The sequence below is a fragment of the Chiloscyllium plagiosum genome, chromosome 21 (assembly GCF_004010195.1).
Source record: "Chiloscyllium plagiosum isolate BGI_BamShark_2017 chromosome 21, ASM401019v2, whole genome shotgun sequence".
In the NCBI taxonomy this organism is placed as follows: Eukaryota; Metazoa; Chordata; class Chondrichthyes; order Orectolobiformes; family Hemiscylliidae; genus Chiloscyllium; species Chiloscyllium plagiosum.
The window spans coordinates 19,479,856-19,495,022 of NC_057730.1; the positions used below are offsets into that span (position 1 = coordinate 19,479,856).

Sequence of the window (15,167 nt, forward strand, 5' to 3'; positions counted from 1 at the left end):
ATTTGAAAAAATTAAACAAGATCTCCAAAGATGGGAGGCACTTCCAGTCTCATGGTTGGGTCGGATAGCGCCAGATAAAGGAACTGAACCAACCGTTCAGTCTCCTGAGTGTTTGTTTATTGAAAATCAGGGGGAGCATCCATATAGGGTATAGCAAACAAGGGAGAATATTCATCTTAATAAGCGCTATCCGACCCTTCCCAGACCCTTCCCTAATCGTTGTAATGGTTTGTGGGGCACTTCTCTTTCTGGCAAGGTATGCTAAGTATTTGCCTGGCTTGTCATCATGCTCGTATAGCCTTTGCTTTGCAATATTATCAATCGTACAGGATGCCACCAGATCCAGGGTTACCGCAGGGGTCACAAAAAAATCAATCCTCGTGTGACATCTATGCGGTTTGGAGAAAAACATGAAATTCCTACCTGTAGGGTGGAGACACCTCCAGATGTCCGCCAACCCTAATTCCCCACACAAACCCAATAACTGTTTAGTTTATGCAGAGGGTTTCGAGGGACCTTTAGGCAACCTATCTACTGTGGGGTCCATGAGGCAGTTAAAATCTCCTCCTAAAATGATGTGCCGAGACTTGAGACTTATCAGTTTAGAAAAAGCATCTACCAAGAATTTAAGAGGATGAGCTGGGGGACAACAAACATTTAAAATACCATATTCTTCCCCATTTATCAAGGCTTTAAGAATTACAAACCTCCCGTATATATCTTTAACACATTCTAACAATTTAAATAAGAGATTTTTCCTAACCAATATAGCCACTCCCCTACTTCTGCTATTAAATGATGAAAAATAAACTCAGTCAAAGCCATTCTGCTGTAATTTCAGATGCTCCTTGCCATCCAAATGTGTTTCCTGTAACAAAGCAATATCCACCTTCTCCTTTCTAAGACTCAAGATGACTTCCCTTGATATTCCAGGTACACCATTTAATCAAATCATTAGCCATAATCTTCTGCAATAACATTTAAATTCCAGAGAGGAGGAACCCGAATCACAAACTGCTGAGCCTTAGTGTCGCATGGTCCACCAAATATAAAAACTACATAAACTGAAACCACTACAATTAACAAACATACAAAATTATTAAAAATAAAAAACAACAAAAACCAGAAAACAAACCAACATATAAAGCGCCAATAGCGCTGAGTAGGGGAACTCACCCCCTGCCCGGAGGGGCAACTACCCGTCCTGAACTGCCCATAAATAGGCATCTAACCATCTCAAGCACATTCACTTCTCCCAGCTAGAGCCCGCATCGCAAGCACAAGCTAAAAAGAATAAACACCCCATACAATATCAATATGAATAAAAAAAATTCCAACTTATTTTAAGACTGCTCCACATTGTTCCCCATTTGCTTCACAGTAATGCTGATCTGTTTCACACTTTTCCTTATCAGATTTGCAAAGATCCTGAATTCACACTCTTTCCCGACTGCTTCACAGGCAAGCATGCAGGTTATTTTGCACTCGCAGGTCTGGAGCATGTGATGCAGACTGGGAGGAGTGTACAAGTGATTAGGATCAATAAAGGAACACCATCCATCAAGTGTGAAGTAAAGTAGATCAGGATCTTTGTGAAACAGATAGGGAGAAGTGTGAACTGATCAGCATTACAATGAAGCAGACGGTTAGGATTGTGAAGTAGGTTAGGATCACTGACAAGTGAGGAAAATATCAAACTGTGACATTTCCTGAGGATTGTACATTGCATTCAGCTAATCGATGTAGCTTTGTTTCCTTTTATCCAAAGTGAATAAGTTGATCCAAGCTGGGGAATTTTTATAAAAATTTTGATAGTAAAGGTTAAATGAATTATTTAAATGAAATTCCTTATATTTAAGTGACAAGAGAAGAGGTGTTGTAAGCAGCTCGTGAATCTTGTTTCTTTTCTCAGTAGTAGATTTTATTATCTAACAGATGGAGGGATAATAGATCAGCTTGGACAACTGAGATGTGTATTCTGTTCCAAGGTACCGACAACATAGGCAATAGAGAGATGCAGGTCCAAATGCGGGAACTAACCATAGGCTAGACAGGAAATTAACAAGCAATACCTCAAAGTACACATCTTCAACTTACTCTCAGTATCACATGAAAGAGAAAAGAACAGACTAATGTATGGCTGGAGGGTTGCAGGATATAAGGTTTTAGATTGTTGGAACCCTGGAATCAGGAGAAATGGGATCTGTACAGACCAGATAGGTTGAACCTAAACAGAGCCAGAAGCAATTTTCTTGTACAGTAATTTTTCTAGCATTATTAAGGGTTTGAAGTGGATACTGGTGTGGGAGCCAGGAAGTAATATTAAAGAGGGATACCACTGTGCAAATAATATTAAGAAACTGACAAATACTACTAAAGTAGGAAAGAATAAGATATTGGAAGGGTTCAGTGTAACGGGGAAAATAATAAAGCTTAAGTTAGGGTTACCAGGTGTGTACATGAATGTGTAGTGTGTGGAAAATAAGGCTGGTGCATTATACATGCAGATAGCCATGTAGCAACATGATACTCGGGCAATAATGCACACCCAGTCAAGGGTAAGACTGGGTATTGAATATTATTGGATATACTTGTGCTCAGGAAAGATAGGAAGGGTTTAAAAGAAAGGTTGGCGATGTATTTGATCAAGGCAAGCTTTGCAGTTCTGGAGACAGAGGACATCCCAGAGTGGTCAAGGCCAAAATTTATTTGGCTATAGCTAAGGAACAAAAATATGCGATTATATTACTCAGTGTAGTCTATAGGCCATCAACTAGTGGGAAGGATGTAGATGAACAAATTTGCAAGCAAGTTACAGGGAAGAGGAAGAATTATGAAGTAGTTATAATGGTGGACTTAATTATATGAATATAGTCTAGGATAGTAGTGTGAAAATAAAAGAAAGGCAAAATTTCCGAGAGTCTGTTCAGAGAATTTTCTATAGCAGAATGTTTGTAGACCAATGACAAAGGATGCATTTCTGGACTAGGTTATTGAAAAAGAGGTGGGCCAAGTGATCACGGGGTTACATTTGGGGGACAGTGATGACTGTATCACAAAATTTATGTTGGGTATGAAAAAGGATAAGCAGGTTAAGAATTAGCTGGGAGAAACCAACTTCAACAAGGTAGGAATGAAATTAGCTCTGATACAGGCGACCATGCTCTGCCATGTGAGTACTCCCTGTTGCTCAAATATGAGGCATTTACAACAAGATCCCTCATGCCAGTTGAGTTGATTATTTAAGGATCCCAAGGCATTATTCAAAGAGTAGGGAGTTTTGCTGGTGTACTTGGGATCCTTAAATATTCAACTTCTGCACTGGGCAGATGTAATATAAATATTTTACCTGTTTTGATCCAAATAATGCACTGATGTTTTCCTTCAAAGTGGTGCATCCACTGGTACAAAAAACAGGGTTCCTTTTTCCTTGTCCAACCTGATTCGTACAATTTATCCGTATGCCAGCAGAAATTATGCAATAGGCCTGCAGCACCTGTGCCATTTTACTGTATTCCTTTTTAACAAAAAAAAATTAGTTTTATAGAAGTGCAGTTTGAAGATTAAACTTTTTTTTTAAGTACAGGATGAATATTATAGTCATACAGCATTCAAACAGGCTCTTTGGCCTAACTGATCAACACCAATTAGGTTTCCTAAACGCTCCCTCCCTTTCAAATCCATGCACCTGTGCAACTGTCTTTTAACTTGTATCCACTTCTACCACTTCCTCCCACAACCTGGTCATTGCATATATGCACACCTTCTGTGTGGAAAAAGTTGCCCCTCAGATCCTTTTTAAATCTTTCCACTTTCACTTTAAACCTATGCTCTCTAGTTTTGGACTCCCCTACCCTGGAGAAAAAACCTTGCAAATTACCTTATCAATGCCCCTCATGATTTTATAAACATCTATAAGGTCACTCCTCAGCCTCCTATGCTCCAGCCTATCCACCTCAAACCCTTCAGTCTTGGGAACATCTTTGTAAATTGTTTTTTTACACCTTTTTCATTTTGAAACCATCCTTCCTATAGCTGGGCAATAAAACTTGCTGAAGAATGAAGTACCTAAGCTTATACTTGGAACACACATTTAAGATGAAGCTAGATAAACACAAGGAAACACGGAACAGAATAAGTTATTCTGATAGAGCTAGACTAAGTAGGGCGAGTGGTTTGTTTGGAGGACAAACACCTCCACAGATCTTTTGGGCCGAATGGTCCGTTCTATTTCAGAAACTAATGTTAAAAAAACCAAACATGCTTGAAATGGAAATACAAATAAAAGTGCAATGAGACCCTTAATAAATCTATAGTTTTTCAAAGGCCGGTTCTTACAAATAATTCTGACCAAAATATATACGCAATATAAAGATATTGCATATATATTTTGGTCAGAATTATTTGGAAGAACCCGCCTTTGAAAAACTATAGATTCTGATATTTATACCGTTCAGCAGTGACATACTGCCGGTAACAGTAGTGGCTATAACTTACAGACAGTCAGAAAGAGTAGTAAATGTCAGAAATATGCAATATAAAGATATTGCATATTTCTGACATTTACTACTCTTTCTGACTGTCTGTAAGTTCTAGCCACTACTGTTACCGGCAGTATGTCACTGCTGAACGATATAAATATCAGAATTCCAGTCCTTTAACTATCTCACCCTCCTAACTGCATTGGAGACTGGGAGCTACCCAATCAACCTAGGGAAGAGTTGTAAATATATAAAATATAGAGCGCTGGCAGCTTGGAATGTATTTCATGAAAAATGAAATAAAAAACAAACTCACCTTTTTAATATTTCGCTGAAATTCTTTATGCCTGACTGGTAATGTGCAAAACAACTGCTGAACCGTAACTGTTGTCCCTTGCTGTCGAGGATATGGCACCTTTTCACTGATTTGCCCATTATGGTCAAAAACAAGGCGAGTTCCAACCTTGGCATTTTTGTGACATGTCACGATACTAAGGTCACTGGTGAGAACAAAAGGACGGCTTTAACTGCATAATCTGGCCTTGCTAGATCCCTTAAAATTAAATCACAACGAAACCACTGAATTTAAATAATATGTATACTCCAAACTACACCTAGTAAAGCACTTACGATGCACTCATTTTTATAATGTAGGAAATAATTTTAATTCCGAACTCTTGTTCTCATTCATAAGTCCGACTGTTTATATTCACTCCTAAATATTGTGCATCTATGATTCTGGCCTTTTATGATTTGAGGCAGAGCCTTCGGCTGCATTGGACGAGCTCTTTGGAAGTCACTCTCTAAGAAGCTGAACTGTTCTATCCTCCCTTAAAATGCAGTTCATACACATTTCTTTGTCAAAGTCTACATTCACCCTTACCAGTCTATCATTTCCTACCTTGGTATCCATCATCTTCATTTCAATAAAAAAAATGTTTATAGACATAAAAGGTGGTTTTACCTCACAGCCTGTCACCTCTAGTATTTCACAAAATTCTCCAACAGAACAGTCTGTAAGTACAAAAATAATGCTGATCACATTAACAGTGCAACATTATTTAATGCTGAAGGTATAATACCTTAGAGCACACAAGGAGCTCAAAGCTTCACCTCTAAATCCGAAGGTCTCCACGTGTAAGAGGTCGGAGAAATCTTGCAACTTGGAAGTGTAATGCTTCAGTGCTTTCAAATCAATAAACAAATATTGATATGCAAATGTAATTACAATAACTAATTCAGATTCACAATTATGTTTAGACAAAATTTTACATTTCACTAACAAATCTTTCAAAACTATTAAAATTTTCAAACTCACAAATTATTCCAGCTTTAAATCTGACATTAGAATTCACTCAAAACATAACCAAGATGAGGAATATTGATGTTACCTTTTACACTCAGGATCAATGTAAACGTCTCTTCGACATTTATGTTCATGTCTCAGTTTTTCATTTAAACAGTATTTATTTTCTCAAATCAAAGAAAGGCACAATTTTTAACTTTTAAACTTACTAAATCCATTCAGTATCACAATTTGGCAAATTACATCATAGTCTTACCAGGAACTAGTTTCAGATTCCTAAACTCTCACCATTAAAGTCCCTTGCAGCAGTAACTATCAGACTTTGAATAGGAGTTCAGGATGAGTTAAAACCCAAATCAAAGTGCTAAATGGTCAGTATTGTATTCCACAGTAATAACAAAACGTTTTATTATTTAATAGTCAATTGCTTATTTGATTCTTGAAAGTGTGTACAACAGAATTCACTACATTTTAAGACTACATCACAAATTAAAGTTTACTAATCCATAAACGTACTTAAATTCTTGTGTTAGTTGTACATTTCCTCCTCTCAAAATTTACTTCCTATTTTCATAATCTTTGAACTGCTATTTTCTTCAATATTTCCCACTGTACATATCAACATGCAATTAAATTTTATAATGTCAATAGTTACTAGCACTTGATGACTAGTTGACTTTGTAAATTAATTGTTTGAACTCTCCTTCCTATATCCTTTGCCAGTATATCTTGTAACATATGCATAACCACTTTGGGAAAGACTATAAGTTATTTATTTGTCTACTTTAGTCTTAAGAACATCTGAATTTAACTGGGATGTGATGAAGTTTCATCTCAGTTTCAGCATTTTCAATTAACCTCATCCCCTAATAGATCTTTGGGGTACAGCTCTACTGCAAACTAACTGAAATAATTAAAGTATTTCACAACAATCTTAAACATTTCATATTATAAAATCTACAAGCAGATCTTTTAAATTAGGTACATTCACGACTGAATGGACAATTTTAATGTATCAACTCTACTCACTTTATATATGTTATACATAACACACAGGCCTCAATGAACATTTTCATAAGCAATGTCATCAGTGTCTAACTGCAAGCAACTGATTGCTTTGGGAGAACAACTTCTGCTGCAATCTATCACATGAAACACTAACTAGAATGAAATTTGAATTTCAGTGGCAAATGAAATTGAGTGAAGATGTCTTTGAAGACAACAGTTTATCAGGTTTGGCTGGAACATTTGATCAAAGACTGTTAAATTTAAGGGATCCTTCACATTTTAACAACCATCAAATGTAAAAGCCTGGGTTGCTTGCCATTTATCACTCAGAAATCGTAATTGTTTTTAAATTGGAACAGAGGAACAGCAGACGGACAGCCCTTCAAACACATTTTGTCATTCCATGAGATAATGGCTGATCTGTGGCCTAGAGAGTAGTGCTGGAAAAGCACAGCCAGTTAGGCAGCATCCGAGAAACAGGAGAATCGACAGCACTCTCCTGCTCCTTGGATGCTGCCTGACTGGCTGCGCTTTTCTAGCACCACACTCTTTGACTCTGATCTCCAGCATCTGCAGTCCTCACTTCCTCCTGTTCTGTGGCCTAACTCCATAAATCTGTCTCTGGCCCATATCCCTTAATACATCTGCTTGACAAAAAATTATTTACCTCAGATTTAAAATTAACAGCTGAGTTAGCATCCACTGCCATTAGTGAATAAGTTCCAAACATCTACTATCCTTTGAATGCAGAAGTGCGTCCTTATATCACTCCTGAATGGTCTGGCCTTAATTCTCAACACTATGCCTCAGTCCTAGAATCTCCAACCAAACGAAATAGTTTATCTGTACCTACCCTGTCTTTTCCTGTTAATATCTTTAAGATTCCCTTACCCTTGTAAATTCTAGAGAAAAAAGGGCTCATTTGTATAATCTCTCTTCATAACTCCTGAAGTCCAAGTATCATTCTTGTAAACAATGTTGTACTCCCTCCATGGCCAATATATCATTCATAAAGTGTGGTGCCCAGATCTGCTCACAGTACTCAACATGGGGTCTAACCAGGGTTTTGTACAACTGCAGCACAACATCTGCATCCTTATACTTCAGATCTCTGCATATAAAGGCCAGCAGTCCAAAATCAAAACTTACTCAGCCCTTCAAAGTTTTTCTCTTCCACTCCATCCCCATTGTCTGATACTTCAATCAAATTTGCTCCAAATTCTTTCAATCTGATATCTGAAAAACATACAACATAAATTCTGGGAATAAAAATTAAAGGATTAGATATTTCTTGTGTGGATGCGTGTCATCTTGAATGTAGTCAAAGATTCAGCTGCAACAGCCAGAATGGTTTTTCACATGGTAGCTGTTCAGTGCTGTACTAGCAAATGGTTGTCCTTTATAGAAAATACAGTTTATTCACTACTTAAGTTTATATTTACATGAACATATGCCTGTACTTAAAGTGTGCTCGTACTGAAAATCATTTGCCATTACTAGAACTGTCAAGTTGCCCTTCACGTTGTGTTAAGTAAATCCGCGGTAGTACCAATTATTGAATGAACAAACTGCAACTCAGATGCAATTACTGTGAATACTTAAACACCAAACAGTGCTGTCATAATTTGTCATTAATGGAGGCATCTTATGAAACAAACTGTGTGATACCATCACATGATACAGAGTAGTACCATTAAAAATGGCCTACAATATCCACCTTCAGACACAAAGTTGCTGGTTTTGCCATCTCCTCTATTCCTTGCTATAAGGGCACAAGCAGCCTAATAGCACATGTTTATTATAATTGTAAGTTAGAAAATTGCATAATTGTAATGGTACATTCACCTTAGTATTTACGACTTATAAAGTTCCAGTCAATTATGGAGTTATTAATTTGAACCACTCTGGAACTCTGGAGTTTTTAACTGCTCCAGCATTCTTCTTGCTGAAACAATTGGACAGCTAATTATTATAACTGTGTATGCTGAATTAACATAACTGTAATTGCTACTGCCACTCAGACTGCTGTAGAAAGCTGTCTTTGGACTCAGTGTTTTTGGTGTAATCACAAGCTACCATGGTTGATTGAGCTGCTGGATGGGAGGTTATAAGCTGAAACTTTATTGCTGGAACAGCACAGCAGGTTAGGCCAGACCTCACTTTCTCCTTCCGGGAGATTATAAGCATCTCTCTAATTGTATAAATGCATACAGTGTTCCACTCAGCAGCAGAACTGGCCACAAATGCAATCTTTAAGAAATTGCCAATTGCTAATGTATACAAAAGATGCAGCTTTCAAACCTCAGGATTTTTTTTTAAATCGAAATGTTAATAAGAGTTAAGATGCTAACGTGACATTTGAAAGCCATGTTATATTTTTAAATTAAGTCTCCACATTTCAGTTATTGGTGCTCTATAATTTATTTCCTAAAATTCTGTCTTATTAAATCTCCGATTAGTTTCAAGAGCCTCCACAAAATTCACTTTGACTGCACCTTCAATCACTTCCCATATCCCTCATCTAAAGCTCCTGCCCCTTTTGTTAAGTACCATGGGGAATTGTGTAAAAATTAAAGTTGAAAAATGCAAACTGATGTTGGCATTTGCCAATTTGTCAACTGATATATAACTAAGGAACAAAGAGGATCTCTTCAAAACAGTTGTGTAGAAAACATGGAACAACATTTTTTTAAAATCATAGAATGGTACATCACAGAGAGAGGTCATTAACCTAATTTGATCCTACTAGTTTCTTGAAAGAGCTACTTCCTGCTCAGGATATAAAGGTAAACTGTTGAAAAGACATGCAGGTTGGGATTATTCATTTTTGTCCTCACCAATATTAGTAGCTCCAGCATCCAGACTGTTTTCCACCAACTCTTTTACAGCAGTGCTAAGGCTTAACACAACTTGCCCTGAACAAATCTGGTGAACTGACTGTCGGTCAATTTGCTTGATGACTCTTGCAGGCGCTGAGCTAAATCAATAGAAAATTGAATAGTATTGAAACAAAATCACATGATACACATTGTCAAATATGATACAATTAACAAGCAAATACACACTATATCAATTGTTCTTTGATACTGGATTATATGCAGACTTCTTGAGAATGCTTAAAATATACATGTTACTTTCATTAATCTGATAAATTACTTTGGTATATGGTCTCACATCTAATAACCTGTCACTAGGACTTCACATCATGAAGGACAGATCAATATTGCAAGAGGGGGCTATAATTTATTTGGAAACAGACCTGAAGACTTTATTTTTGCATAGTGACCTCACCATTCCATTCCTGATCTAGGCAATCTAGTTTTCAGCATAAAGCAGTGCGATAAAATAGTAAAACAAACTTCCATTTGTAAAATACTTTTCACATTCTCAAGCAACCTAAAATACTTCACAATCAGCATGGAGCTTTTGAATACTATTACGGTTGCCAAGTAGGCAAATGCAGTAGCAAGGGAATTGGCCACTAACTATGTTCTTAGTAGTGTTGTTACAGCAATGAATATTGGTTAGAACAGTGTAAGTCTCCATACTTTTTCTTTTCCACAAGATCTTTTGGCATTTGCTGGAGAAAGTACATAACAGTTTAACATCTCATCCCAAAGCTGGCAGGCTTGACAGTGCAGAACTCCCTTCAGTACAGGCATTCCCCGGGTTGTGAATGGATTCCATTCTGGAGTCCATTCACAAGTTGATTTATATACAAGTCGAAACACAATGGAGGACAATATAAAGGAGTCATTTGTAAGTACAAGTAATGTTCACATGTCTGATCTTGAAAATTACATCCCTGTATGAAGTCACATTCTTATGTACAAGAGTTCATATGTCAGGTGTTTGTAAATCAGGGATCTGCTGTACTAGATAATGCGTTGAGGTCTATTCAACAACTTCCGTTCATAAAGTATCTTTAACATATTGAAATTTCCCAAGGTATTTTAATGAGCTTAATGAAACAAAAAATGCAGACAAAGTCAAAGAAAGATATAAATAATAAAAAGCTTAGTCAAAGAGGAAGACTTTAAGGAGGTTATTAAGGGAAGTGTAGAGAGGTATAAAGGGTTTTGACAGCTGAAGAAACAGTCACCAATTCCAGCGCGAAGAAGATCTGGATGTATGCGGCCATAACTGAAATATTGCAGAAGAAAGATCATCTTAGAGGACTATGGAGATGCAGAGATTAAGAGATAGGAAAGAGTGTGACAGAGGATTTTCAAAATAAAGATACAAATTTTAAAATAAAAGTGTTGTTGAGACCAGAAGCAGTGTAGATCCGTGAGCAAAGGGCTAATGAGCAAACAGAGCTTTATTTTTTAATTCACTCATGGGATTTGTGTATTGCTGACTGGGCCAGCATTTATCGCCCATCCATAACTCTGCTCGAGAAGTGGCTGTCTTTTTCACTGCAGCAGCCAATGGATTGTAGGTAGATTCACAATGCCATTAGGAACGAAATTTCAGGATTTTGACCCAGTGGCACTAAAGAAATGTCACTAGATTTCCAAGACAGGATGGTGAGTGGTCTGGAGAGGAACTTGCAATTGTGGTATTCCCATGTATCTGCTGCCTTTGTCCCTCAATGTGGAACTGGTCATTGGTTTGGAATGTGCTAAGAAGCCTTGATGAACTTCTGCACTGTATTTTTTAGATGGTACACTACTGCAATTGAGCATCAGTGGTGGAAATCACTGAGCTGCTTTGTCCTGGATGGTTTCAAGCTTCTGAAGTGTTATTGGAGCTGTACTCAACCAGACAAGTGGCAAATATTCAATTACATTCCTGGACAGACTTTGGGAATCAAGAAGTGAACCCTTAGTGCAGGATTCCTTGCCTTGCTTTTACAGCCACTATATTTACATAATTAGTTTTGGAATGTGAGAGTCAGTTAGCTTAGTTTGGATGGCTAGTTTGCAATACAGAATTATGTCAACTGCATGGGTTCAATTCCCATACTGGCTGAGACGACCATGAAGGCCCCACCTTCTCAACCTCACCCCTTACTTGAGGCGTGGTGACCCTCAGGCTAAACCATGACCAGGCATCTCTAATGAAAGAAAAACCCAATGGTCCTCTAGAACTATGGTGATAATACCTTTACCAGTCTAGCTTCAGGTCAATGTTAACTCTCAGCATCTTGATAATGGGTGATTCAGTGATGGCAATGCCATTGAATGTCATTTGGCAATGGTCGGTTGCCTCATTGGAGATGATCACTGCCTGGCATTTGTGTGGCACAAATATTACTTGCCACTTTTCAACCAAAGTCTAGATACTGTCCACCTCTTGCTGCATTTGGACATAAACTGTTTCAGCATCTGAGGAGTCGCTGAACAAATCATCAGCAAACATATCTTTTTAATTTGATTTGACTTATTTATTATCATGTGTATCTTGCTCCAAAATACAGTGAAGTGTACAGTGTCACCACTCTTCAGCGTCATATTAAAACTCAAAAATAAACCAAAACATAGAATGTAAAGGCAGAAAATAAAGAAAAAGTGTCCAATTTTATTTCCATACTAGCCTCAGATTGTGAAAATATTTCACTCTCCAAATAACATCTTCATACAACAGTGAGAATTTAGCATCCTCTCTCTCATTCCTCCATCGGTTCCTTACCTCTGTTTGCAGCAGAGAACAAAAAGATGCCAGATAGACAGAGCCAAACATTGGTTTGAACAGTTGAGATAGAGTTTGGAGAATTCAAAATTGGATCCCATTTCTGGAAGCTGGTTCAGAAAATATGCCACTAGAATTGTAGTAAACAGAGCAGAGATACAATTTAATCTTACAATGGTGGGATAGTTGTTGATGAAGCAAGGAAGGCATTTTTGTTGATGAAGATGGTTGGGTGGGCCTCGGACTCTACTGTGAAGAAGTAGGGCTCTTATGGTGCAGTGGTGTCTCCACCTCCAAGCCAGGAGGCCAGAGTTAAAGTCCCACCTATTCTAGAGGTCATAGAATACTTAGTGTGGAAACAGGCCATGCAGCCCATCGAGCCCACACCATTCCCTTGAATAGCATCTCACCCAGACATCCTATCCCTATACTCCTGTATTTTCCATGGCTAATCCACCTAGTGTACATAATGCCTGGACATTATCAGTAATTTAGCATGGCTAATCTACCTAACCAAAGGTGTATCATAAAATCTCTGAAGAGGTTGATTAAAAATGCCTACTCTGAGTAACTCCTGAAGAGATGTCTCAAAGATGGGATTACTAATCTCCAACAACCAAAACGACCATCCTTCTTGACAGCAGAGTTCCCCCCCCCCCCCGATTCCCATTTACTCCTTCGTCAAAAATGGCCTCAATGCCAAGGGCAGTCACTCTGACCTCACTCCCTTGATGCAAGTAGAGTTTTGGTCAAGCTTAGGTTTGTGATGAGTGGAGAAGAAAGACACATTTGCATATCTATGGCATCTTTCACAGCCACAAGACATCCAAAAGCATTTACAGCCACCTGGAAGTACTCTCCTAAGTTCATACATTGTTGCAATGCAGCAGGCAGTTTACTAACATCAAATTCCCATTAGCAGCAGTGATAGTGAGCCAATGAAGTGTTTTAGTGATGTTGATCGGACAGTAAAGACTTCCATGCTCTTCTTGAAAATAACTTCGTGGAAACTTTTACTCCCACTTGCGAGTGGACGAGGCCTGGTCTTAAAAACGCCTGACCTGAAAGAGGACAGCGCATTATTCCCGTCATTGGGTGTCAGTCCAGCTTTTGGTCCGGGAGTGAGGAAACCCTGTGACTCAGGGACAGGAGCGCGACCCAGTGAGCCACGGCGGGTCACTGTCATCTCACCCACAACCAGACACTGAACACAATGAAGCTACTCCAATGCTCCGGCCTCCATTCTTTGGGACTCACCAGGCTTCCATTGCCCCCAACAAAACGACTGCAATCAACAAAAATTCTCCAGCACAAATTACCCGCCGCTCATCTCTCCCTTCGAACGGATATCGCCCGTCCGCGCGAGCCAGCAGTCCAATTGCTCTCTGGGAAATGTAGTCCTCAAAGGAACAACGCGGGCACTCCACGTCAACAAACTTCAAGATCCATAATGCACCGAGAGCCCGTCGACCGTTATGAACTGCGTTAAAAAAATAAAGCCTTTTATTACATATCAGTGAACTTAATTATGATAAAGTAAGTCGATAAATTTTATTGAAGATTATTTAATCAAACAGTTGTATTTGTGCTCATTTGATTGACGTGCGCACTATCCAATCAGAGACCGTGTTGAGGCTGCGGGGGATGATGGGAGGTTTTGCGATAGGTTGTAAGTGAGGTTGGGCCGGCTTGGGTTTTCAGTAATGGAGATGTACAAAGTAAATTCTTATGTCCTTAGTGAGGAAGCCGTTGATCTGCCCACCTGCATGTACAAGGTGCCCAATATTCATCGAGGCACTACGGATGCTCAGGTATGGATGTCGCGGGTTGTGGTGAAGCCGCTCCTCACGGGCCCAGGACTCTTCCTTCCACCGACTCCCTCTCGGGCCTCCTCCACATGAAAGTTTTTGATATGATAGACTGTGTTTTTACTGAGAGACAGTAGATGAATAGTCATTATTATGTAATAATCAGAAATCCAATAACGAGAATGAATTTGTAGAATCCCACCATATTTTTGCGAATTCCCTAACATCCCGAAACCTTCAACGTATAGCACAAATTTAACCAGGGTTCCGGGGGGGGGGGGGTTAAAATAAAGTGTCAGATGCTCAGCAGATTTGACAGCGTTGTATAGAGAGAAGTAAGAGAAAGGAAGACTTAAGTTTTCCACGGCGCATTTTGATCGGAATGGACCAGTGTAGACCGAAGGGCCTGTCTCCGTGCTGTGGGATTCTATGATTCTATTTCCCATCCTGTGAAGTGGCCTGAAGTGTTTTGAAATGTCACTTTCGTAGCACTAGTCAGTTTACACTTGGTAAACTCGCACAAATTTAGCCTTCTGGAATGTTGATTCAGCAATAAATATTGTCAAGCTATTGGAGATAGCTTTCGTTCTGTTCAAAATAACGCAGGACCTTTTATGGAGAAAGTGAAGACTGGAGATCAGAGTCAAAAAGTGTAGCGCTGGAAAATCACAGTAGGTCCGGCAGCACCCAAGGAGCAGGAGAATAGATGAAGTGCTGATGCCTGAAACATCAACTCTCCTGCTCCTTGGATGCTGCCTGACCTGCTGTGCTTTTCCAGTACCACACGTTCTGGTGCAGGATCGTTTATACCTACCTGAGGGGGCAGATGGAGTCTCATCTTAATGTCTGAAAGGAAGTGTATTTTGAGTATGAATTTTAACAGTTGTAATATCATTCTAGGAATTCAGTGTCTCAACTGTATTCTAAAAA

General features: G+C 38.8%; 2 protein-coding genes across 4 annotated transcripts in view; one reads left to right on the forward strand and one right to left on the reverse strand.

Annotated features, from left to right (window-relative positions):
* pms2 (PMS1 homolog 2, mismatch repair system component) overlaps window positions 1–13,959 on the reverse strand; it is a 37,399-nt gene extending 23,440 nt beyond the window's left edge. The window contains exons 1-7 of one of the 3 annotated variants that reach the window (XM_043711373.1): window positions 13,687–13,959; window positions 12,430–12,559; window positions 9,633–9,772; window positions 7,945–8,031; window positions 5,564–5,666; window positions 4,798–4,981; window positions 3,350–3,517 (exon numbers count right to left, since the gene is read on the reverse strand). In XM_043711373.1, the coding sequence (XP_043567308.1) occupies window positions 3,350–3,517; window positions 4,798–4,981; window positions 5,564–5,666; window positions 7,945–8,031; window positions 9,633–9,772; window positions 12,430–12,530 (783 nt within the window). In that variant the 5' untranslated portion in view covers window positions 12,531–12,559; window positions 13,687–13,959. Of the gene's footprint in view, window positions 1–3,349; window positions 3,518–4,797; window positions 4,982–5,563; window positions 5,667–7,944; window positions 8,032–9,632; window positions 9,773–12,429; window positions 12,560–13,686 lie in introns of those variants that run through there. The other 2 variants (XM_043711374.1, XM_043711375.1) reach the window with 2 other exon arrangements.
* Window positions 13,960–14,069: 110 nt separating this feature from the next.
* aimp2 (aminoacyl tRNA synthetase complex interacting multifunctional protein 2) overlaps window positions 14,070–15,167 on the forward strand; it is a 7,042-nt gene continuing 5,944 nt past the window's right edge. Inside the window, exon 1 of the mRNA XM_043711376.1 lies at window positions 14,070–14,240. Coding sequence (XP_043567311.1) covers window positions 14,133–14,240 — 108 coding nt within the window. The 5' untranslated portion in view covers window positions 14,070–14,132. The remainder of the gene's footprint in view (window positions 14,241–15,167) is intronic.